At 43.3% G+C, this 27,119-nt stretch overlaps 1 protein-coding gene across 2 annotated transcripts in view; it reads left to right on the forward strand.

Annotated features, from left to right (window-relative positions):
• pdzrn3b (PDZ domain containing RING finger 3b) overlaps positions 1-27,119 on the forward strand; it is a 111,432-nt gene that overhangs the window by 7,606 nt on the left and 76,707 nt on the right. For both annotated transcript variants that reach the window (XM_039798002.1, XM_039798003.1), the window contains one exon: positions 1,457-1,564. In XM_039798002.1, the coding sequence (XP_039653936.1) occupies positions 1,457-1,564 (108 nt within the window). The remainder of the gene's footprint in view (positions 1-1,456; positions 1,565-27,119) is intronic.

Raw genomic sequence — 27,119 nt, forward strand, 5'->3', positions numbered from 1 at the left:
AAAACTTTTTATAGCGGGAAACTATAAAAAGATCTACACATAAAACGCAGTGTTTTTTACCAGAGTAGATTTGCAACCTTTCTCGCTCTTGTGACAGAACCATGTATCAAACCCAACCATAAGAGAGCAGAGATAATACTTGGCTTTCGCTTTCCCTGCTCGCCTCAAATCAGCAGTCTGTGTAAGAAGCTATTCATTAAAATGGAAATAGCTAATATCCCCGTAGCCCTCTGACACATGTGCTTTATGTGGCTGTTATTCTGGCATGGCTTGGTAAGAGCAATCAGCTGCCAGGTTTTGTGGTCTCTGGAAGAGCTAGTTTGTCTACAACTCTGAAGATAGGGGTAGTTGTAAAGTAGTAAGTTTGTCAAAAGATTTGTAGCAAAGCATTGCCGAGTTAACACTGAACTGTACACGATGCCCCTGAAAGAGGAAGCGCTGTGACTTCTGAGGTTTCTTTAAGTATCCCGAATAAATTGAAGTTGCGTTGCAGAGCTCAGCAGCAGTGTAGAAAGCATTTCTTGTGGTTTTAAAAAGAGCGCTTTAGAGAGATGTCGTAGCTCTGATTCTGGGGTCATGGCCACAGTGTGGGACGTAGACTACCTCGTGTCCATCCAACACGTCCACATGTCAACATTTAGGCCCTTTTGCAGGCCAGAATTGCCCCTTCAGGCCTGGGAAGCATCTGAAGTTAAAGCTAACCCTTAAGTCCACACTTAAGGGCAGGGTTAAAGGGTTTGTTTAACCCAAATTACAAAAAGACTTATTTTTCCATTCACCTCAACTGGCATCATAACAATCCTATTGTGTGTGTGTGTGTGTGTGTGTGTGTGTGTGTGTGTGTGTGTGTGTGTGTGTGTGTGTGTGTGTGTGTGTGTGTGTGTGTGTGTGTGTGTGTGTGTGTGTGTGGTGTGGGGGGTGACATCCATTGTGTGCTCACGTCGGTCCGCTGCACAGTGAGCAGAAAGGTGTGTTGTTGGGTGACCTATAGATGTTTTTTCATGTTTTTAATGTTATCTGACTCACATAAAGTATTTGTTTGGTTGTGGGGACTACATAATGTTCCCAGGGTTTTTAGAAGTAACCTACCAAGTTGTATTGAGAGATTGAGTGGACACTTCTTTTGTTCAGATACCAGCGTATCAGATATATATTTATATTTTTTTAAGATTATTTTTGGGGCATTTTAGGCCTTTATTTATATAAGACAGCTGAAGACATGAAAGGGGAGATAAAGGGGGAATGACATGCAGCAAAGGGCCGCGGGGCGGAGTCGAACCTGTGGCCGCTGCGTCGAGGAGTAAACCTCTATATATGGCCGCCTGCTCTCCCAGGTGAGCTAGCCAGGCGCCCGTCAGCGCTAAATTTTGAAGATTTTTGCGTTTAGATATGTGTACGCCACTATTCTCCTAAACATTGCCGGAACACAGCCAATAACTCCAATTTATTTCCATAGGACGACAATGACAGCACTTCGAATGAGGGAATCTTTGTATCCAAGATCATCGAGGAAGGTCCAGCGGACAAGGAAGAAGGCCTTCAAATCCACGACAGAATAATAGAGGTATGTGGCCATCACTGTAGTATTTCATATGGAGGAGGTTTATGTACTGTAGATGGGGAAGTTGGATTATGTGACAGCTGCCGTCTGCCCTATAAAGATGACGACAGTGAGGAAGCACGAACCCACCGCTCAATATTTATGCCCCTTGTGAATTTTGAGCATTTACATTTTGGGCTTTTATTTCAGCTCAAGAAAGTAAATCCTGCGGGCAGCAAACGTTTCAACATGTACAGTACTTCTACCAATCAACACTCAGACGAAGGCTGCGTTAAGTGGGGCATCACTGCAGATAGACCGATGTTGAAGCTGAGGCAGGGTTGTCTGTCTTTGTTTTTGCTGAGTGAGAAAGAGCCCTGTGTTCGCTTCCTAGACGACAAATCCCTTCTGACAGAGCTGTCGCGTAGCATCCTCCTCTCGCCTTGAAACAGAATCCTGTGTGGAAAGGCTAGCTCACCCTGAGGTCAACTTGAGGGATGCGTTGAAAAACTCAACATCACAAAGGTCGCTTTTATAGAACAGTTGTCAAGCAGAATCTTGCACAATGGCTGCATTGAACAGAGATGTTTATGCGGATTACAAGTGTGTATTACCGCGTGCCGCAAGATGACAAATATGGTTTGACGCAGGCTTTATTGTCAAACCTCAGTGAAATTGCCCCCGGAGCATTTTGACCGGCACATTGCTCACAGAGATGTTTTGTGGGAAGTGTTTACAAGAAAAGACGACCGTGACATCTGGACTGCGTTGATCACTCTATCCTGTCATTTATGCAGTCAGTACAAAAATGCCACAAGTCCTCTGGCACAAGCCTCACGCTTTGGTTCTAAATATCGTGGTTGTAAGTACGGCAGCACCGTCACTAAGACGTGACATGTTTGGCCTCATATCTAATCTTCCAGTAACACAATCAAGTGTCTCAAAGCGCCCCGCTACTCGACTACAAAGGACAGCGATTCGCTCGTATCCTGAAGACTTGAGGCCAACAAAAGACTCCAAGTGGGCCACAAGCTGATGAGCGAAGAGAGATGAGCTCATATGTCACATGAACGTGTACGAGTGGAACTGCAATGTGTATCTTTGCGTGCATCTGCGGTGTCTGTTTTAATGAGCTTAGCCTGGGCGTGTATGATGGTTGGGGAATCATGTTAATGGACCAGATGTTGCTGTATTTGGTTACTTGAGAAGATATCTTGTGTAGGATTTCGTGTTGAGCTAGCCGTTCACCTTTCATCGGCTTTAAAAAAGAAAAAAGAAAAGAGAGTACAGATTTGGCTTTAGGATAATGCTGCACTTGTGTGTCTTGTTTTTGCGCTATTGTGGGTGAAGTCACAAAAATCTCTCCGATGAGGAGAACACGACGCGATGAGCCTAAGGACGTAGCAAAGCACCCTATTGAGTGACCTTTTTCTTTTCAAGAGGTGAGAGATTACTAGACAAAAAGCAACACAATAAATCATTCAGCCATTGAAGTAGAAATGTATAGACCGTTCAGAGTTGTCATTCCACATTGGCACTTTTCATCAGATGGGAAACCTGATAGTGAAGGTGGTTCGTATTTCGAAGACTCCCCCTTTGTTAGCTGCTTAAAGCAAAAACTTCCATGTCATGGTTGTCCTGACCACAATAAGAAATGCAACGTAATAACGACGTATGTATGCACATTTGACATTGTGCGGGTTGCATCTCTAACCTCAGGTGATCGGGTCCGTGAACTCTGGTTTACACGTGGTGAAGCAAAGGAATTCAATACAAAGCGCCCAAAGGCAGTTTCACGTGGGTTGAAACCAACAGCTCGTAACTCCGACCTATTTCGCATCCCGTGTGGGACGCAGCGCGTTAGAAAAGCGGAAGCCTTCAAATCTGGTTTGTAATCGCACCTTTTTCTTTCTTTCTTTTTTTTTTTTACAGTATCCGTGGCTTTCACACATATCTATAGAAACGGTTTCATAGGTTCGGTTGATGATCGTTGTAGTCAAAGTACACCAGGAGTCCTTAAAGAAGCCATAGGTGCTTTTAGAATGGCTAAAATTTGTAAAAATCTAATTTTTTTTTTTTTTGTGATCACGGTTGCAGCTAATGATTACTTTTCATCACCAGTCAACCTGTTGATTATCTTTTCAGATTCAACCTTTTAATCTTCCGCTCATACCCAAATGTTTCCAGAACCCAAGGTGATGTCCTCAAATTGTTTTTAAAGACACATTCTTGCTTTTCAAAAGAGCTTTTGTCAGACTAACAGTCCAAAACTCAAAGATATTCAGTTTACAATGATAAAGAGAGAAAATCCAGAGAAGCTGAAACCACACATTTTTCCTTTTTATAACTGACTATAAATATATATATATATATAAAGTCAGAAAGCTTCATGAGCAATCTAAAAACGTTTATCTTAAATCAGCTTTTGCAGTTGACGCTGAAAAGAAAAGAAAAAAGAAAAATAAAAAAAATATTTTCTAGGTTGATTGGAGCAGAGTTGGAAAACCAAAAACAATGAGCTAAAAGAAGCCAAAACGCTCTATAGAGCTGAGGGGAACTGCATAGTTGGGGGGGAGAACTCTCAGGGGGTTCGTCACTCCTAGCAAATCCATTCACATTAGTCACACAGTCATTTGATTTACATTTTAATATTTAAAAAAATATTGATTAGTGCAGCTTTAAAGATCTAAAAAGAACAATCTCATTACATGGAGCTGGGAAAAGCGCGTTCACCTGAGGAGGCAGAAAACCACATCCGCGGAGCTGTTTTCTCTACCTGCAGTAGAGGGGTTAGTTCCAGTAAGTCTATACCAGAGCGCGGATCGGGCCGCATTTTTCTGTCCTAGCCCGGCCCGCGTCCGACAGAGCGGTAACCGAACCCGACCCGAGCCTGACTGGCATTAAGGCCCCGTTTACACGAAGGGAAGACGCAGATATGTTCCTGCGGTTTGGCCTCTCGTTTACACGAAAACCCCGTTTTTATCACAGAAAACGACTATTTCTAAAAACTTCGGCCAAAGTGGAGATTTTGGAAAACTTCGTTTGCACGTTTGCATGTAAACTGAGACAAACGGAGGTTTAGGCAGCCGAGAGAGAGAGAGAGGACGTGATTGGTTGCTGTTGTTGCTATTGTCGGGATTCTGATTGGCTGACGTGGGCTTGAGCTTCTCGTTACACCGCCACCTACAGGTCTGGCGTGCTCTTGACGGCATTGACGGCATATATACACAGGTACGTGTAAACGAACACTTTTCTGAAAACTGAGAGGTTGAAATGTCCGTTTATGAAAATAGCCGGCCACGTGTAAACGTAGCATAGGACATTTATGTCCGAGCCCGACATACTAATGACACATGTACGTTTGTTTGTGTCGGAAAGCCCGCTTTTATTAAGCGACTGTAGGAAGGCATTCGGAAATGTCAACAGATGAGCGCATCAGCGCACACGGGGCAACAAGCACACGTCACAGCTACATCAACAAATTTCCGCACAGAGCAAGACGGTTGTTAGGGTAATATTTAAAATGTATTTCAATCACAAAAACGAACCTTTGCATCAAGTGAAACCTACCTGCATTAAGCTGTTTTTACATTTAAAATGTTCAATGCCTTATAGCGCTGATGTGACCGAGCCCGACCCGAACCCGAACATCATTTCTAAATATCTGTCCGAACCCGGCCCGGCCCGGCTCGGGTCGGGTCGGGTATCCATCCTCTAGTCTATATGGATGTAACATGTACAGTACATGATGATCCACGGCTCATCCTTCTATAACAGGCTCTTAGCGGGGGAGTGTGATAGCAGATGGCTGTCTTCTAACTGAGCTACAGGCTGGTATGAATCAGCACATGAATGCCTCCTTGTTCAGCCGGACATTTTTTCTCATAAAAACCCTCGAGCTGTGTTTGCTTTCACTAGCCCCCCTCCGCAAGCTAAAGAATCTGAGCACTCTGGTCAGGATCTGTGTTTTGCCGGGATTTCATAAATACGTGATTCAGTGTTACAAGGGGGATCGGTCTGGTATGAAGGACTCTGCTCTGCAGCACGGAGTTTTAGATTAGCCGACCGATTGTATACTTGTACTTATGTTTTTTAGAAAATGTGAACATGTCTACCATATAAATGTAATCGCAGCATTTTTCTTTCTTTAATGTGACTTCACATTGAGCAATGCTGGAACTCCGGCAAGAGTTTGATGCAGCGTTTTTGTTTTTTTTCTTTCCTAGAAAAACTGGCCTTCAACTTTCTTCAAGCCTCTTTGCTTGTGAAACACGGCTAAGCCAGTGTCAGAATCCCAGAACCGCGCCTGAGCTCTCGGGAGTGGAGGGGATGTTTTCTGTGTGGGCTTTTTGAGTGTGAAAATAGGAAGAGAATGGAGACGCCCGGGCTGCTCGTCGTAAATGTCGCCTTGTAAATCCTTAGCAAACATTCTTAGGTCGAAGAGGGCGAACAGCAACAACTACTTTAAAATAAACTGACATTGGGAGAAGCCAGTTCTATTATGGAGGAGGAGGTTGTGTGTGTGTGTTTTTTTGGATGGAGGGGTGGGGGGCAGGAATGTGTCCCTGCTAAGACAATGTTTGTATAAAAATGTATACTGGATGTCATTTGAATCGAAAAGTGGAGATTGCAAGGCTCTAATTCAACAGCACCAACAATTTTCATTCAGCGTCGACTGCCTGATCCAACAAAGCGTCGAAAAATTGCAGGCGTGTTTGTGCCGGCACAGTTTTGTTGCAGATGATGCAAGTTGGAATAGCTGGCATTTACCTCTGTTCATTTAACCTGTTTGAGATGCATAATGTATTTTTTGAGTTATTAGCTGGAAGAAGAGCAGGGGGACTGTGGTGGAGAAATGCCAGGGGTCACAATCAAGCGTGTCTGAAATGCAAAATAGGCTGCTCTAAATATAGCATTTTATTACTGGCAAAGGATATAAAATTGCCCTGAGACTTTGTAACTCCCTACACCCAGATTAGCTTTATTGTGTTTGACACAACCTGTTCCCATGACCATATTGCTACAGCTTATACTAAGTATCAAAGAATCAGTGGGCTTTTGGCCTAGTTAACTCCACTGTAGATGTTTAAAACTTGATGAAAAAATAGTTTATCTCATTAGTACTGCAAAAATAATGCATTGTATCTTAAGCTGCTGAGAGTAATTTCCCATCTATATTTAGAACTGTAACACTGCTTAAGGCAGCACATCTGCAGTTTCTTACTTGTCACTAGCTGTAAGAGTTGCGAGGTTACCCACAGTGAGCCACTAAACACCTCAAACCTCCCCACGGTTACTTAAGTGTCAAGTCACCAGGCCAGACGCAGCTCAAAACCCCGACAGATAGCACTTAGCAGTGACTGACTGAAATGCGAAGTGAGCTGTGTGGGAGGATGGTCTGAAGCATGCATGTCAATGAGCATTTATTCGGCAACGAGAAGGCAAGTTTGGAAGGAAAGTGCTGCCTTTTGTTGCAAATTAGATGCATCACTTTTTCCTTTCGACATTCCAGATGAGATTCTGATCCCTGGAAGGCTGTGATGCCATAAAGCTCAGTTTCATTATAGCTGATTTGGTACGTGTTCAGTACTGTTCTCGCTGTATTTTATGGAGTGTTGTACGTCGCTGAAATTTTACACTTTCTTTTTTTTGAACTTCCTTTATTTCTTTTTATCAAGTGCAGTCATACAATATGTCGCAAATTAACATTTTGATGATACAGTATTGATGGTACAGTAAGGTGTCAAGGGCAAGTCTACACATAGAATAGCAGTCCATAGATGTCTTCCATCCTAACAAAAATGTATGTGAGGGGAAAGATCCTCATCCCTGCAATACCACATATATATATTTGGTAGATAATACAGAATTTTTTACAATACAAATGACCAAAATAAATGATAAATAAGTATAATAAAAATAAGAAAGATATAGTCTGCATAATAGTCATATCAAATGAAAATGTTGTGCAGTGGAAGACCATTTATTTAGGAATACATCTACTTTCAGTTGTAATAATGCTGTTGTATGCTCCATGTTATAAACATCTTGGATTCTTTCCCTCCATTGTGCAACTGTTGGAGGGTGTGGCTTCAGCCAAGAGGCTGTGATTACCTTATTCGCTATTAAAAGAAGGATTCTCAGCAAACATGTTTGGTTATTCTCTTCGATGTCAGCTGGCAGTATCCCTAGCACGAAGTATGATGGTTCGAGAGGTAGATCTATACAAAGACAGTTTTTTATTTCTTTTTATACACTTTGCCAATATTCTGATATCTTTGGGCAGTCCCAAAATATATGGGTGTGATCTCCCACCAAGCCGCAACCCCTCCAACAGCCGTCTGAATTGTTGCTCCATTTTGATGTTATGAATGGAGTTCTAAATCTATATCTCATTTTAATTTTCCGAAATTTTACACTTTCAGTGTGTGTCAGCTCTGTATGCTTCATAAATCCACTGATTGTTATAGAGTATTTCTCCCGAAGCAGAGCACATGTAATGTCATTGTATCTGACAGCAGTTTTCACATCCGAAGATGTATTTGGCATGTCATTAACTAATTAAGATTACAACTGAATTGTGCGATTGGCTGGACCCCAGTGTCACTGATAAGTTGTCACAGCACATGGCATCCTCAGCAGGACATGTGCCAAAGGTTGCCCAGGCGTTATTTCTGACCCGGAGGGCTATGAGAAACAGACATAGAAGTTATTTCCCTAAGGGGGATCACATGTTGTTTGGCATTCTTAGGCAAGAAGCAGGCCTTTGTCAGGCTCTTTATTGGATTTCGGCCCCTGTGCAGGCAGTGTGTTTATTCCCCAGATGGGCAAACTGAATGTGGCACTGCTCTGTTTCTCCTGCCTGGATCTAGACAGGATGAATCCACCCCGGGCTAAGCAGGCCAATCCTAGCAGCGAGTCACATTCCTGTGCCCCGTGGTCCAGCTGAGGCAGGAGCAGGACATTAAATCAAATCTAACTTTTAAGAGTCCATAATCAGCTTCTGGTGGTAGCCGCTGCCCTATGCAGAGCTGGTTTTAAGAAGCGAGGACAAGCACACCTTTGTTTTCCACTGCTCTGTGTGTGTGTGTGTGTGTGTGTGTGTGTGTGTGTGTGTGTGTGTGTGTGTGTGTGTGTGTGTGTGTGTGTGTGTGTGTGTGTGTGTGTGTGTGTGTGTGTGTGTGTGTGTGTGTGTGTGTGGAGGCTGCTGGGCTGGGCTTAAGATGTGGAGACGTCAGTCTAGAGATGGTGTGAGGTGAGCTTATGCCTCGCTGCAGCCAGAAGGCTGCTTTTGTCTCTGTCCCTCCACACACACACACACACACACACACACACACACACACACACACACACACACAGAATATTGTATTTTCCACTCAGTTTAAACAGCTTGTGTCCTCAAAGGCAGACCGGCACTTGATGATTTTTGCGGAGACATACAGTCTGGGCCTACTGTAACTGTGTTTGCTCTGCTCCAACACAGTCTCGCCCCAGCTCCTTGTTCGTTGGAGCTAGTGGGTTAATTTATGGCTCCTAAAAAGTTTACAGCGGGCAGAAATAGACAGGTGTAATTAAGGCAAATTATTCTGCCACTCAATCACTGTTCTTGTGTAAAGGGATCAGTAACAATCGTCTCAGGTTGCTCTGCCAGCTGCTTCTCATGTCAGCCTTACCCCCAAGCACAGACTGCCCACCGACTCCTAATTAACTACCCTCAATTAAACCCTAATAGGCTGATTAACAGACCCTTAGTTGTGCTGTAATGGCCCGTCGTTTCCTCCCAGTGCCCCTCTGAAATGCATCCTGACTGCAGCATGTTAATCACCGCCCACTCTCTCTCTCTCTCTCTCTCTCTCTCTCTCTCTCTCTCTGGGCAGGGACAGGGACTGGCTTAGTTTCCATCTGGTTGAATTCCTGAGACAAAAAGTTTGAAGCAATTTTTAGATAGATTGACAGACAGATAATCGCACTAAAGGGAGTCATTTGCCGTTTCCTCTTGTATGATCAATTTAAGAGTTGCATAAAATTTCCCAACAAAAGTATCAAAACTAGTAGGGCAAAGTCACACTAATTACTACGAAACGGCTCAAAAACAAATGGAATGCCATGCAAAAGAAAGATTTTAAAATTCGTGCGTTGGAGAATTCTTGTCCATGTTGGCTTCAATGTTAGCAATATTTTGAAGCTCCAGAACAGCTACTTTTGTGGACCTTGAGGTGAGATTGTTCTGTAAATTAGAGTTGTCAAGTTTTCATGTTAATTTGAGCAACTAATATAAGTATTCACTTCCCCGTACCATTTCCATGTGCATTTTAATTAGGAATATATCAAATAAAAATATGTGTCTGCCAAATTGACACCAATCTGTCCGCGTACCAAGAAGCCCCATGTATTTACACTGTATGTGTATCAGTGCTGCACTCCACTGTAGTCCTATGCCAGTCTTCTGTTCAACTGCACCAAAAATAGCACAGCATGTCAATGTACCTTTCTCAATATTTGAGATGATCACAGTAGGAATCTCACGAGGGAATAAAACAGAAATAGAAAACAGTGGCACGGTTCTAAAACCATCAGCTAAATGAAAGCGTTGACAGTTATTTATTTTTTTACCAGATGTATCATCCATTGTGTGGACCACTCACTCTGCGCTCCAACATGGAAGAAGTTGTAAATCTTTGTGCTGGTTTCCTGCTGCAGAGGAGCCAGGGATCTTGAAGGCCTTTTCTTACTGGTCCGTGTGAGTTTTAGGGAGCAGAAAGTCAGCAGAAATGACTCGAGACCGTAAAATACTTCCCCCATGGTGGTTTTGTCAAAGAAACTGAGAGTGCTCTCCATTATAACTATATAGAGAGGTAGTTTATTCCACTTAGAGCTGATAGATAATGGCATTATGGCAAACATAACAATGAAATGGGGGACCGCTGATGTTGAGTGCTCCATGCAGGGGAATCAATTACGGTATATGAAAGAAACCGGCTGCCAAGCCTCAGCAGTAGACTTAAGAATAAATCACAAGATGCTGACATGCATGCAGCTTTGTTTGTAGAATTTGTGTTGTTACATTTCATAGGAAAGTTTTTTTGAATAGAAAGTCAGTTGAACAATGCCTATACAGTCTTTTCTCTTCTGACCCAACAACTGGAGTTTTATGACCAGTGCCAACATTATGATGATACACAGAGGGAGTTCCCTGATTTATTACACTGATTCCATGTCTCACTAGTTGGTGGCAGACTCTGTGACACATGTATTTGGTTCTATGGAAATGGCTATAGGCCCGACGGTGATTTAAACGTGACTTCGTGAGGCATTTTATGATCCAACATGGGTCCCTCAGCAGATTATAGGCTATAGATTTCCCTCATCAATCAAAATGCCAGAGTTTGGTTGTCTTCATCTCGTATGGAACCATTGCAGTTGTTGCTCCAGTCCAGTGAGATGATAAAGTGGACTTCATTTCTTTCCCCACAGCTCTGTATGACTTTAATCTCAACTCACTGTTAATCATGTACAGTAGGTTTGACTCTTTTTTTTTTTTTGCAGAGTGACATCACCAGTGCAACAGAAAAGAGTTTTTTCAGCATTTGTTGTGCTTCCCGTACTCTCTTAAGGCCCTTAAGGTCGCAGTAGATTCCATTCTGAAGCACTTTGGTTGAGCTGAACTTTTAAAATCATGAAAATGAATTGTTCCTCAGTAGTGTTTTGATTTGAACAATTCTGATTCAAATTCCGATTCTTTCTTTCGATTGCGTTTTGAGGGGTGAAGTTGAAACTGGTCACATGCTTTTTTCACAAATAAGAGGAATGTTTTATTTTGATTCAGTGGTGATTTACAGTTTTACCTGTATTTTTTTTTTCCCAACGTAAAATAAAGCCACACTAGAGCGCCACTTACTGTGCTCCACGGGCGCTACGAAAACCAAAACTTGCACATATTAAATTTGGAACCGATGATCGGATTTCAAAACCAAATCTTCCAAACGATTCCAATAAAGACACGATTCCATTGGAGTCGTAATTTTTAACCGGTTCTGGATGCCCAATCCTACAGTATTCCTCAGAGCTTATGAAGGTGCAAGACTTACTATCAACACGCGCAACCGGGTAATAAAAAGGAGAGCAGGGTCAGAGATAAGGAATTTAACAGCTAGCTCCTTCCTAGCATTCAGGTACTTTACATTCTCGACGAGGGGGCGTGCCACAGGTTGCTGCCTTCACTATAGAGCAGGCGATGGCGGCCACACAGCGCACGATGAATGTGGCGTGGCGAACTATAGCGGTGTAGTACACTCAATCTCAACCTAATGCAAATGAGTCTGAGCAGCTTAGTTAGTTTAGGTCACGAGTAAGCATTTCAGATCAAATTTAGACACTGCATTGCCTATTTATTCCCACAAATGTTATCAGAAGCATATTTGAATGGACTCTGTAGGTGGAGTTGTGTAGGCTGTGATTTTATTTGCTACAACAACCATTTATTGTGTGTAAAATTCTATCAAATCCCCCTATTGGCAGCATTCCATGCATTCTGTTACACTATTTGTTCATTTGAGGTACAGTACTTCTGCTGATCTAAAGCTAATTCTCATTTGTGGTTAAAAAAGTGCCAGTCTGACCTTCAGAACAAGCCTGAAGCTGTTGTGAAGCAGGCCTAATCCGCCCGTACACACTGCAGTACTGCGGCGATGGCCGAAACTGCCGCCAACAGATGTTAGGTTTCATTCTGTAAGGCCCCATTAGGACTTAACAGATGCAAAACACACAGGGTTGACATCACCGTACATAATTGCCCCTCCTGCTACATGACAGATGTTCAGTGATACAGTATGTGAGCTAATTGGAATACATATGTATGTACAGTAATCCTGCAGTGCACAATTAACATGCGCACCTGCTCTTTTTCAACTTGAATGTTGAGCATCCCCCCACTCTAGATAGTGAATGGTGAAAGGCCTATGTGGTTCAACTGGCAGTGATGGGCCACAGCAAAGATGCAGGCCCCGGTGTCCCTTATCAAAATGTGTTCTTCACTCCGACTAATCCTGACAACACATCCCGCTTTAAATGTGTTTCCCATTGGCCTCTCATGAGGAGGTTTAGAGCTCCCCTCCATTCACCAGCCAACTAGTGGAACTGGTGGCCGCTGCGCTTCCTTTTCTCATGCAAATGTGTGCAAATAGAAAACATTGTTCATCGGCGCGCTTTTCCGCCTCTGTTACGCCGCTTTGCTCTGGCCTTTCTCTTGTTCCACTGAGAGAGATGTTCCCTTTCAAGTGTTACCTCTCCGTCTCATTCAGGACTTCCTCTTTCCTTTTGACAAACAGCCTGGAGGAATGGCCGTCGCCGGCTCACTGAGCAAGCTTTTCAGCTATAGGGCGTAGGGAGAAAAAGAGAAAGACAGAGATGTTCTGCAGGCGACTCCCTCAGACATCCCTGCTCATGTCTTATCCCCCCCCCCCTCCTCCTCTGAGGACGAGTTATTCTATAGTGGGAAGTAAAGCTGTCTCTCTCCAAATACTCCCTTTTCTCTGAGTATATACAGGTGCTCTCCCTGCAAGTGCACACTTCTCTGTCTTTTAATTCCACCTGCATATATATATATATGGTGATATATGCCACATGTTCTGTATTACTGAGTAATCAGAAAACTATCCATCACTTTTCGCATTACAGAATATGACTGGACAGAGCTTGAAAGACAGCACTATAATTTTGAGCCCACCTGTGGATAGTCTATTTTTCTGCATTTCAGCATGAGCTTGCAGTTCTATTAAACTGTTTTATCGCAAGCACATGTTTAATAACTCGCCTCTGCCATTCACTCATGATCCACAGCGCATTTTGTCCTCTCCTCCAAATGGTACACCTTGTACCTGGGGTTGAATAGGTTGTGTCCACAAATTTGTGTAGATTATGACATACGATCGTGCTTAGGCAGAGAAAATAACTGGCAGGCTCAGGAGAAGCCCGGGACCACCGGCTGAGAGCACAGAGCACTGTGCCAACGTCAACGCCATGGTGTCAATAAAGATACCTTTACTTCCCGCTAACAGAGGGGTGCTTTGATTGGAACCTCAGCGAGAATATGTAGCATTTAATCAGAGAGGTATGCCAGCAGACGCACAGTGGCAGCCATTTTGTCTGCATCTTGGAGTGAGATTCAAAGAGATTCCCCCCTTTCTTCCCTCCATATTCCAGCCGAGAGCTTGGCCAAATGCGTGATTGATATGTGCAGGTGGTAAAGGATATCCCCCAGAGAACGAGTTCCCTGCTAACTTGAAAGAGAATAGTTTCCCTCCTTGCCATCTTATGAAAACAGTGGTCTCAAAGCAGAAAGTCGGAGCAGGCCAGGAAAAGAAAAAGAAGTGTAATTTAACTTCTAATGTCTCTAACGTCATGCCTATCCTGGCTGGACAATAGGCCTTTGTAATTCCATTGTAGGCTCTTTTTCAACACCATAAGCCAAGCTGCCTTGGGCTTACTTTTAAATACAAGGAAATTTCGCCTTTGGTCACTACAGTTTCCACACTCCCCTCTTCTGCGACAGTTTACCCTGAAAGTAAATGGAAGGAGGAGGCAAGTGCCAAGAGGGAAGATGGAAAATGTATTGCCTGGTAAAGCAGGGAGATCTTCTCCTGCAGAGTGCCGATGTGTTTTGAAAGACAGGGGAGAGTCCGCACAGGCCAAAAAGAGTTTTGTGAGATTCAAATGGGATGCAGTCATGTACCTGGCAGATGAGATGATGAAGATGAGGCTCCTGGTTCTGTTTATGGTCCAAAAGGAGACTGGATTTGGTTGTGTCCATTTGCTCTGAATATTTGATAGAATTCATTCTGCAGAGGGCCTTTTCTCTCTCTCTCTCTCTCTCTCTCTCTCTCTCTCTCTCTCTCTCTCTCTCTCTCTCTCTCTCTCTCTGAATGTTAAGGTCAGCCTTAGAGTTAACCCTCCTAATCCTCCTTGACTTCTTGACTTCTGCTCGGTCTAGCGTTGCTATACGCAGGATCACCGCCATCTCTCAGATACGACCTAGATTTTCACCAGATAACTCTTTCTCTTTTGTTTTTGTATCGTGTGGCATCATCTAGCCTTACTCTGCCAGGACACGCACTCTTGGCGAAAACAGAACAAGAACACAACCTGGAAAATATGAGAGCTCAGGAATCCAGCCACCTGAAGCAGGACTGATGTAGATAACGCAGAATTTGGCCACAGTGAGGGGAAAATGGTAACGACAGCAAAAAAAATGGCATCGCTCTGTTTGGCTTTGGAATCCTTTATGACTTCATTCTTTAATTTTATCCCAGAATTTCTACAGTCTTCCTTAGAGAGGCTGCGAACGACCGAGCCTGGTTTTAAAACTGTGGCCTCTCATGTCTCTCCTCTATATCAGGCCAGCAGCTGCTGTCTCTCAGCAAAGGCATGTTGACTGCCGGGGCTTGGCTTCCACACACACCGGATCTTATACAAGCCCCTTTATTTTTGGGCTCATGACTTAGAAAAAAAACTAAAAAAAAACACACCCAGCTCTATCTGTGATTTTATTAGTAGAAGAAACAAAAACATGTGTTCATGAAAGGAAAATGTCTGGACAAAATATATTTTTTGCTGCATAGCTGCTTTCTTACCCAGCAGTTTTTTATAAAAGATTTAAGCAAGGTATCACAGGTAAAGGGTGTGCGTTTTGCTCCACGACTCAAATTCCTTGAATCGGAGCCAAAGAAATGTAAGCCCTCTCCCAGCTGTCCCTTGGCACATCAAGACAAGACCATTTTATCTGATTTTTTTGGAAAGTTTGAGTTGGTGCTGTTTGTGCAGTACTGCTGCAGCTCTGTCTGTCCACAGACAACAGCCTTAAACAACATTGGGGCCAGTGGGCTCTGGGGGCGCCATCCAGGGCAAACCCCTACATGTGCAGGACCAGATCAAAATTTTTTCTTTTTTTTGGGGTATGCCACCACTTGTTTTCACAGTTTTAAAAGCCAGTAGATTCGATGGTTGCAATAATATTTTTGAACATTACGACTGCGTGTTAAGCTTGCTGTGAAAATAAGAACCACATGTGTGGTTGTTTTCTGTACATAAAAGTAGAGCTGGGCAATATATCGATATTATATCGATATCGTGATATGAGACTAGATATCGTCTTCGATTTTGGATATCGTAATATGGCATAAGTGTCTTTTCCTAATTTTAAAGGCTGCATTACAGTAAAGTAAAGTCATTTTCTGAACTTACCAGACTGTTCTAGCTGTTCTATTATTTGCCTTTACCCACTTAGTCATTATATCCACATTACTGGTGATTTATTTATCTAAAATCTCATTGTGTAAATATTTTGTGAAAGCACCAATAGTCAACACTACAATATCGTTGCGGCATCAATATCGAGGTATTTGGTCAAAAATATGGTGATATTTGATTTTCTCCATATCGCCCAGCCCTACATAAAGGCATAGGTTAATGAAAATGAAAGCTTCTCTGTCTCATCTGGACCTCCCCACGGTCCCTTACCTCCAAGAAGCCGACTTGCTCCTGCAGACGAACCACAACCGCAGCGCGTAACGCCGACATACTCTCCTGCCCCCAGAAAAGCATTTTTGCCTCCTGTAAGAAACAGTTCCTCTTCCAGAAGTCCCATAATTCAAACAATAATTAGGAAGTGTTCAGGGCACTGACTAGCCCGTGAAAGTTCACATTTTAGATGTGTGTGTGTGGGGGGGGGGGGTTAGAAAGAGAAGTGGTTCCAGACTGTTAATGTATGTCACAGCAGAGTCAGAGGCCCGTGATTATTTTGGTGCAAAGGTCCAAATAAACCCAGTGTGGGTCACGACCTCACTGATCTGAACCAAATGTGCTGCGCTTTGCGACCTTTGTTTGAAATGCTCACTGTGCAGAGCGGCTCGACGTGAGCGACAATGGATGTCCCCCCCCCCCCCCCCCCCCCCACACACACACACACACACACACACACACACACACACACAATCGCTGCCTGAACATTCCAGCAGTGAGAACAGGGCCGCTCACAGGCCCGGCTTCATCCGCTCCGTGTGTTTACACAACATCATTTGTCAGGGAGTCATCGGGCAGGTTTTTAGACAAATACACAAATCCTTACGTGAGCCAACCTTTTAAAGGCTCATTCAAAAATGTGTCTAGACAAATGCCTTTCTCATCCATCACTTTCAATTTGCTAAAGTGCTAAATGAGTGGACTCGGTTTCCATGTCGCCCGCAGCTGCATTAAAACTGTGGACATCGGCACGTACGTACGCCACACATACATTCAAGTGAGCAAACAGTTCATTATCACGGGATTTCTTTGAAGCGCGAGTCATTCATCAAGTGGCGAAAGTCAACACTTTCAAACATGTTCAAAGCCTGAAGTACTCCTTTAAGCGTGCCCCAGCTATCTCCCCGCTTTTCTACAACTGAACAATTTACACGGCCCTCCAAATCTAGTCAATATTTATCTAAGCGTGTACATTAGGGGCAGGCCGACAGAGCAAAACGATCAAACGTTCCTTTCATCTGTGACCTTCCTCTGACTCGACTCACAGAAGCCTCAAACCAGGCTGGGGGGGGGTAATCAGATGTCAGGCTCGGTGTTCGCCGGGGACTTGAGCACAGCTTCATACATGGGAGGGAGGGGGGGGTGGGGGCAAAGGTTTTTGCACTCCCCCGTGGCCTACCTAGCCGACTGCCCCTCCGACTTCTCACTCCACTCTTGACACATTGCAGTGACAGAAGTTCAATTCCTTTCAGTGTGCAGCACCTGACAACAAATAAAGACAGGTACACAATTAGGAGGATGGCGTTCAAATCCATTGGAAATGCGTAGTACTACCCACATTCTCTGCAGTGTCATTCAAATGCTTCGAAATCAATTATTCAACTAGATCATGTGCTCGCTGTCTCGCATACCATGGCGGTAAGTAGTATGCCAGTTAGCAGTAAACTGACTCTAGTTCTTTTTCCGTGCTCCTATAATTGTAACCATTTGTAATCCATTTCTGTAACCATAACGTATCTAAGAATAAGCTAAAACATGGCTCTGCCGGATTAGAAAAACAAATCTTTACCTTTTGTGCGTTGGGAAGAGCACGCCAACACTATGAGGTCAAGGGCAGTAAAACGTCCCCCACTTGGTACCGGTATGGCAAGAGCTAACTATAAGATTTCACAGAACGCTTAAATTCTAGCACTCCCCATGTTTACAGACAAGAAGTGGGGGGGGTGGGATTAACTTTGCTATTACAATCACTGGAAATGCTTTCTCAGATGTTTTTACACTCATTTGTTCGGCAGTAAAAACTAAATCAACATTGTTCATAAATGGCTGCTGTGGTTATGTGTCTTCGTCCTGTTTGAGCCTGGCTTGGCTGTGTTTCGCGGCCCATGAATTAAATTACATGATGCAGAAACTCTAGGGGGCCAGACTGGAGACTCCACTCACTCAGCGGTGAGGGGCGGCGAAGTAACCCTTCTGGTTTGCCTTTTCCAAGAGGATTCTGTGCCATCGTGCTGAAATGACAAGTAGCTGCTCCTGACTTTGAAAGCCTCGCACTCACTCACTCACTCTCTCTCTCTCTCTCTCTCTCTCTCTCTCTCTCTCTCTCTCTCTCTCTCTCTCTCTTTCTCTCTCTCTCTTAGCCTTTCTTTTACTGTTTTCTCAGATGGTTCTCTCCTCATCTTGAGCACACATTTGTTCTCTCTTCCCCCAACCTCTGATTAATCAAGTATGACTCTCCCAGGAAAAAATGCAACTTGGTGGTTATGATGCTTCATTTCTTGTCAGTGTGTCCACATGTGTAATGTTTAGAGCTAAATATTAAGTCTGGACTTTGGGGAAAAGTTGAGTGTCCTTCCGTTAAAGTGTCCATCATGAATACTGTCATTGTAATCTTACAACCAAGCATTAAGAATTACACAGTAAAAACCAAACCATGACCACTGAGTTGTAACTTGACCGACACATGCAAAGTTAAAGATGCTTACTTATAAAACTAACTTTCTGTCATATTTGCTGAAACTGACCCTATGTTCGAATAGAACTAGATGAAGCATGTAACTAAAATAAATAACTCAATAAATCCAGCTCCTCTGGCACCACCTACAGCCTGTAGTGCGATTTGCAAAAATCCAGCGCTCCCTGTTCAGATGCACCAATCAGGGCCGGGGGGGTGGTCTAACTGCGTGTCAATCACTGCTCATGCACACGCATTCATTCTCCCCTGTGGGGGGAGGGGCTTAGGAGACCGTTTTGAGCATTAGCAGAAATAGGGGGAGGTACTGAGAAGTTGTCAATGTTCAAATTTCCTGGATTTTCCTGGACAAAAAGTCCTGGATCTTCGCAATTCTACCTACAGCACCTTTTTAAAAAGTACACCTTGGTAATGAAGTGCAGCGTAGTGTAATTCTCCCAGCATGTCTGTGGTCTAGCATCTCCGCACTCTCCATAAAGCTCACGGTTTTACATATTGTTGTAACGAAAAAAACCAACTTGCATGAGAGTGGTTTGAGTGCCAAAGAGAAGGTTCGTTTGGGGAGAAACTAGAGATGTACCGATACCGGGGGGTATCGGTATCGATACTGCCTAAAACACTGGTATCAGTATCGGGAAGTACTGGAGTTTATGCACCGATCCGATACCACGTAATAAAGCCCTAAAGAAAATCTACTTTTAAGTAGTTTATTTGTGTTCTTTTTCCGTTATAACTGACTGTCAAACTGGAGAATAAAAGAAAGATCTACGGCATTCATTGTTTGTTTTACAAAGAGTTTAACATGAGCCAGACCGACAACAAAGATAGAAATCATATCACATCCATAGGCGGAGTTTGACATTAGAGCCAGGGGGGGCAAAAAAAACCAAAAAAACTCATTGTAGCAACTGAGACCTGGGGAACACAGCACGATCACATATGGACAAAACAAACATGCTAAATAAACATATGTTTATTTTTTTAAGCAGATTTGAATTTACATTTTAAAACCTCGAGCTCAATTTAGTTAAAAAAAAGAAGTCCATAACACATATAATTCTTGAGCGACAGATGCAAAAAATCCACAACAATCTCTGTCCCCACAGGGCAGGAATGCGATTTTGACACAGCCGCTCTGCTGCTACGCTTCTCTGTTCACAACGCTGTCTGTTCTGCTTAACGTGAAAAAGCTTAACGTGGTTTAATGTACCTCAACAACGATCACCAAATTTATCATGGCCATATCTTGAAATGAACACTTAAAAGCGAGGAAAAAGCTTGTACCTAAACAATGATTACCAAATTTCTCTCATATTGCTCCTCATAACCACTGAAAACTGTCAAAAAATCTAACCAGAAACGTGGTGATGATTGATCGTTGTTTAGGTACATTAAACCACGTTAAGCTTTTTCATGTTAGGACTTATAAAGCCCATGAGAACCGTTGGGAGTCAACCAACAGCTGCTCCGCTGCCCTGCTGAAAATGTGAAGCAGAAACGCTAAATGTCAGATAACGTCCATAATAATTGGACTTTGGGTTCTATTTTTTGACAGTTTTCCGTGGTTATGAGGAGCAATATTAGAGAGAAATTTGGTAATCATTGGTCATTGTTTACGTACATTAAACCTGACCTGCGCAGCGAAGAAAACGTTATGCGTCATTGTACCCAGCACTTGTGGAAATGTACCTCCGAATCGCTCTCTGTCCCCAGCACATTTCAAACCAAACTGACGCCCGTGGGCACGGCTGTGTTGGAGCACAACAGACAGACGGTGGCAGAATGCCCCGACACTTAAATTCAACTAACATGTAGGCTAACAGTGAACAATCAGTGTTGGACCTCCAGTCTGTTGAGATGCCTCTCCAAACGCAGAAACCAAGCGCAATCGCACCATAAAACGTTAAGACACGTTAAGAAAAAAGATCCGTATTTTGCCTATACTCAGGTGAGAGGCAGAGCCCTGAAAAAAAAATATTTTTACTAAAGCAGTATATGAAATCAGATGTATTATCTATCCCCATTTAGTTGTTCTGTGTTTTTAAAGTATTTATAAAATATCTGGTTATGTCAGAAGTAATTATTCCACTCATTTTTGAAACAATGCAATTACCCGTTTCAGCTACCAGGGGGGGCAGTGCTCCCCCTGCCCCCCCCGCAAACTCCGCGCATGATCACATCCATACAAGGATAGTACTATACAGTTGTTAAAAGATAATAAAATATATGACACACTGGTATCGGATCGGTACTCTGTATCGGCCGATACAAAAGTTCAGGTATCTGAATCTGTATCGGGAAGCAAAAAATGGTATCGGGCCATCTCTAGGAGAAACACAGCTCAGCTGCATATCATTTCCATTAATTAAAGAAGGATTCCGGTAATCTTCAACGCCCATCACCTGGCTGTGGTGTCGCCCCTGCTCCCCTTGTTGTCTTGTATGTTCTGAGGAAACCGTTAGATGGGCTTTCACAGCTGACTGAGCTGAGTTTGTCCAGCTTCCACACAGAAAGGAAAAGTCAACTTAGAGAGTTAAACTGCCTTCCCCTTATCACAAGAACAGGAATCATCCAGCTGGAACCAGAGGAGCAGCGCCCGCCTACAAACCCATGATTCACTTTAGTCAATTAGCTTGGTCGTACAACAAAGCTTTTTATACCTCAAAAATATCTTGCCTTTGTGCTGTTCATTCCAGAGCCTAATCTGTAAATCGTAAACAAGCATGTCTTTAAGGAGAAGCCCAGGGCCCTGACAAAAGAATGAGACCCAAAGCTAAAGAGGGCTAGACTCTGAGGTAAGAGTCAAAGAAGGATAATCACACAAAGCTTTTTCTTTCTCTTGGACACATACCGTTCATAACCTTAAATCAACTGTGTATATACAATTTTAAGTTTCAAGCGGTGCCAAAATCTTGGCATGCCAAGCTTAATTAATCATTTGTCCACGTTTTAACCCCAAGGTAGCACCGTGTGGAAATAATGTGGCAAGGCATGCTCTGGGAATGCATCATTTAGATATTTTGGTTTTTGAAACTATAAAGGAGCCTGTGTGCGTGGCTCAGGCTTGTAGGATTTGTTCGTTTAAAGCAAGTACAACATGCTCCGTATGGGAGATTGAACACCGTCTCAGAGAAATGAGTCCTGTTTCAAATTCTTTCCCTTGTTATTGTTACTGACCTGCCTCAAGTGTCTGCAGTGGAGCGCCCTTTTGTGCACTTGAAATATCAATACTTTTGTCATATATTTTTCCTGAACTGAAAAATCTGAGCTTTTTGCAGATGCTCGAGCAAACGTGGATTGCATTGCTGGCTCAAGATATTGGCTGTTCATCAGGACAAACGGGTTTTTTGAGGTGCAACCTTTCCGCTGTGAAGGGTTGTGCTAAATGGCCACGTTGTACGCTGATTAGAAAGTGTGACATCACTAGCTTGTCAAGTCTGTACAGAGATTGTGTCGAGGGTACTGAAAGGAGCTTTGTGTAATGTAAAACACGCAGGGACAAAAAGAGGCAACGGTGTATGTCTGGTCACTGTAGAGAAAGCTTGAGAAAACATTCCTGTACAGCTTCCCATCTGGAGCACATAAAAGAAAAAGGCTACATAACCATATTGGCAAAAGAAAATATGAAGGAGACAAAGAGAGGAGTGGAATTAAAACAGCATCTCCCTATTCCTGCTGGTTTATTCCTGCTGGTGCCTGGGGGCTGTTTGCTGGCTCTCTATCTGCTGTATTGCTCTGAGGGAAACATCCCTCCGGTTCTTATCTAACCACATCCAGCATGGTCCAGTTTTTGACCCACTGTTCACTTTCAGCCCCAATGTATTCTCATTTGAGCTGTTTGTGTGGTCTATTGTGAGTGTGGTAAAAGGCTGGCAGCACAGGGACCACCAAGGAGAAGTGAAGGCCCAGTGGCCCCTATCAACAGGGGAGGCCAGTTAGGCCTGCACCAGAATCCAAATGTCATGATATTAAAAAACATCCATCCATCCATCCATCTGCTTTGAAAAGTCGATTTCCATTAGGATCAGTTATGTCCTGAATATCTAAATGTATCTAGTGGAGTTTTTATTCTTTCAGCCAGTGTTTCTCACCAAAACATATTTACCCCAGTTACACTTGACATTCACTGTGTCTTGGGAAGATGAGATGCAACCAAAAAGCAGATAAAATAACGTTGCTCCAACCACCTCCCTTGGGGCCTGATTTGCATGTAGCCATGGAAAACCAAGACGGATGCAATTAGATTAATGACCTTGCTAACGGAAATATATGTATTTGTGCCAAAGTAAGTGTATGTAACCGCATAATGAACACGATAGATTTCTTTCCTCATAAAATATTTGTTGTCATATTTGGATTTCTGTATTTTTTTACATCAATGTTTCATCTAGCAGTCTTTTTCTTCCCTGTTGGTGCTTTGCTGTGATTCTTGTGTAAGCATTAGTAACCGTCAATCAGTTACATAGTGCCAAAATGATGGATGTCATGTAGTCCCCTTTTTCAGTATATACACATGGCCAATTTTTGAGGTAAAGGCTCTTTCTTATTACGTGGGCGATTTGACGTGCTAGTAGGTAATGATTTGATTCCAGCTGAGCCGAGGTAATGCTGGGATCAGGCTACATAATAGTTTTGCCTGTCAAGATGGTAACCGTGTCAGATTGGGTGATCATACAGTCATAAATTCTTGTCTTGTCTTGACCAGAAGCCTTCAATACTTGATTTCCATGATGTGATGTGATTATTGGATCGTAGCATGTCAGCAGTGAGCTTGGCAAGGTTACTATCACACTCTATGACAGATCTGCAGCCATATTCATTTTCTTCCAGCTCACTCGGCTGACTCATCCCGCCTTCACAGCTCCGGATGGGACCAGCTGGGAGGCTCGCATGTCGCAAACACATTATAAATGTGTATGTATAGAGCAAGACTCACACTGCCAACAGACATCTCATTTTTCCATTGTCCATATCCTTGATGTGTCAGTTGGATCTCTTTATCGTTTTGAGTAATGGGCTTGAGACTAATGGATGTTGTGGTGGGGGGAGTCCTGTTCTGATGCCTATCCAAACATCAGTTTTCAAACTAGATAAGTGTTCATATTTCATCAGTTTGATGTCAGTGTTCCCATTAAGTTCATGTGATATCACAATGTGTTATTTCATTTTTTGGAAACAAAACAACTTGGCATAAAGTGAAAGGAATTACATTTTTTACAAGACTCTTTAAAGAGATCCTTTTTCAGAACTGCGTCCCATTTTTCACTCCAATCTTATTTAGTAGTTTGCCTCTCCGCTGTTTTTCGGAGCGTTTTAGCACCATAACAACTGCTTTGGTTGCATAAACCAGCTGCACCAAAGACACGGCTTTGGAATTATTTCAGTTTTGGATTGATGGTTTGCCAGTCCTGTAATTTAATCTCAAATTTAGCCTCATCTCACCTCATTTTTTTTTGAATTGTTCACATAATAAAAGAGAATAATCAAAGCAAATTGGGGTTGTTACTAGCTGCTGACTGTGCGTGTCACCCTCCAAGCTCTCCCAAATCAAGTCATCAATCCCCGGCTCATATTGACTGCAGTGATGGCACGGGCCCATATGACACCGCTGCAGCCTCTGATATGCTTTTTTGTCCACAGAACAAGAGCGTGTTATTCCACACATTCCTGAGCACAGCCTTTGTTCTCTCAGGATGACCTTCAACTTATCTCTCCATCAGAGCATGTCTGGGAGGGAGAGGAGTGGTGGGACAAGAGAGCGGAGCAGGGGTGAGGGGTACAATCTCGCACACACTCAAAGAACTGGTCTGGCTTGTTGGCAAGCCAAGAAAACACAGAGGACCGGCTCTGTATTATTCTGCTGTAATATTCTCTGTTTGTGTTTGAGTCTAACTGTAAGGAATGTGAGTGTGAGTGTGTGAGTGTGTGAGTGTGTGAGTGTGTGAGTGTGTGAGTGTGTGTGTGTGTGTGTGTTTGGTTTATGTCCGTGTGTGTTCTGGGGTTTTTGTCTTTGTGAGAGCCAGCTTGAGCTTGAGACCCTTTGGAGTCGGAAAGCTTTGTGAAGTGAAGTCATTTTGGCCAGTTCCCACTTCTGCGAGATTCTATTTTAGGACTAAGCTTTGGGTTTGGGGCTTCTTTTACATTTAGGTTTACCATGGAATAAAAAATGTTGATCATTGACGCATGCGAGCAATGTCTCGCATCATAAAGTGACATGTAGGTCCCAAAATGGTTGAGGTGGCTTCTGTGGACAACTATCTCCAATTTTCATTTGGGTCTATTTGGTTGCTCCAGGCTTCCCACACAGGAAGCTTACTTGGTAGTGGTTGCCATGGTTGCCTTCCTCCAGTAGATGAGGGTGCTGACAGTTAGTGCATGTTCTGCTCTAGATCGGTTTGTGGTGGTTTTCAGTGGATCTGCGCACTCACGCACACGTCCGACTGGATAGGAAACAGTCCTGGCGTCCCAGTTCCAACCTCTCAACTTCAGACTTCCACTTTTGTACTCAAAATGTCAGCTTCACTTTATTAAGTCATTTCAGCCCCACAGGATCCAAGAACAGCACTAAATCTGTCACGCGTCCACCGCACGGGCCAAGAAAGCATTGAGCTCCTTTTGCTAAAATACTACCTCTGATCACGGTAATGGAGTCATTTTGAGGGAGTGAATCAAGGTGGGGGAGACTTCGGCCGGCCTCAGCTCTGTGGGGCTCGGCTCTCTTATCTGATCTGGTGTCTGTTTTTCTGCTGGCTATTATCTGCTATCACGTATGCGCTGCTTTCGCTATGTGCTTGACCAGATATCACTCTCGATATCGACAAGATGTACTGCTGCTGGATTATATCTGCCCAAGCAGAACAAAAGACTGAAACGTTTTCAGTGATTAAACAGTGAATGTGCATCGGAAAACCAAAAAATCACGAGCACACTTTCCACGTGGCTGTAGGGATGGAAGGCTGACTATAAATAACCTAGGTAAACTCCCAGTACAGAGTTGTTACATTTTGAATATGTTGTTTACTTGCCACTAGTATACAAAAATCAAGTGAAGTAGAGAAGTGGTATCAGGTGGTGCTTAGCCTTGTGTTCTTGTTGTTTCACACCACTACTCCAAATGACTCCGACACTCTGACTCTGACTTATTGAATTCACACTCCAACAACAGTATGCCTGCGAGAACAAAGTTACCCAAGAACAATTTTGCTGTTATGAGTTCATATTTAGCTTATATAGGGGGGGTAACAGCAGTTTAGTGGGGAGTTGTGAAACTTGTAATGAACAAAAGAGCACATAATACTGTACACATCATTAGCTGTCTGGATGGGGAGTTCATTGTGAATGTAAAATAGAGCAGCTGCTCCAATGCACTCCCTGTCAATGTAAATAACTGATTATATAACAGTATTACTGCTTCTATGGATGAATTATGTTGTTGCCAACTATGTCTTTCTATGTAGATGTGGGCTTGTGTGCCACTGTGTGTGTGTGTGTGTGTGAGGGTTCTAACTAAATCCCTGTAGACTTTTCACATAAACCCCTCTTATGGCCCCGTAAAGCCTGATAGCCAAACGCCACAGGGCTAATTGGAGAATGTATGTCTATGTACTTGGCCACAGCCGAGGTCACAGGGTGTCATACCCCAGCTAATCAACATCAACTGCTTGCAAATTACCAACACATGCTGCCTAGTTAGTGTAGGGTGTGGGCCTGAGTTCGGTGCAAGAGGTGGGAACAGACTGATGAGCGTAGATGAGCTGGAGAGCAGGAGTTTGCGCCTGAGATGCAATCCATGGGTGCGTTCCGATCACCTGGTAGTTCCCTGAGAAGTTGACCGCACAAGGTATTCAGCCACGTGAAGTAAAATTCCAAACCGTAGGGAAGAACTGATCATCGGGTCACCAGTTCGCCGGACGTTGACAAGTACGATTGCCCATCCGTCGCTGGGCATCGTTGGAATGACAGCGTACATCCTGTAAATTAATCCAATTACATTTAATAACAAGTTACGTACATTTCAGTAGAATAAGTTTGTAATGGTATCAGTTTCTTTCATTTTATTTCAGTAATAAAATGTCCACAGTGGAAACAGCGTATCCAAGGTGTTGCCAGGGTAACGGAGGAAGTGATATCATTACTGTTGCTGACATTGCTGTGTGTTTCTGAATGGATTTTGTTCCCTGAACAGGGAGCGCTGTTTATGTACGCTGTGAAACGGACCGCAGCTAATATCTTTTTATTATTGATTGTTGGCACTCAGGGCTTGTTGTAATTTCAGCCGCTCCCCTTTTTTGCACTGCTATTGTTAAAAAAGCGGACTGGAGTGTAATTGATTTCTTCCCTCAGAAAATCAGTGGATTTGAAAGACCCATTTTTTTTTTTTTTGATTCTGCAAGATCTGCCGCAGTGCAGATAAAAACAGTTTTCTGCTCCTCCATTGCCATTTAATATCATGCAGGGATGAGTTCCAGAGCACATCACACATTTGTCAAAAACCATGAACAGCTAGTAGCTCTGAGCTCTCTGGGTAGTGTTCTGTCTACTGAAAGCTGCCCAGATGGCTACTTCACAACCACCAGAAAGTCCGACTTGGAG

This window comes from Perca fluviatilis, chromosome 4, assembly GCF_010015445.1.
Source record: "Perca fluviatilis chromosome 4, GENO_Pfluv_1.0, whole genome shotgun sequence".
In the NCBI taxonomy this organism is placed as follows: domain Eukaryota; kingdom Metazoa; phylum Chordata; class Actinopteri; order Perciformes; family Percidae; genus Perca; species Perca fluviatilis.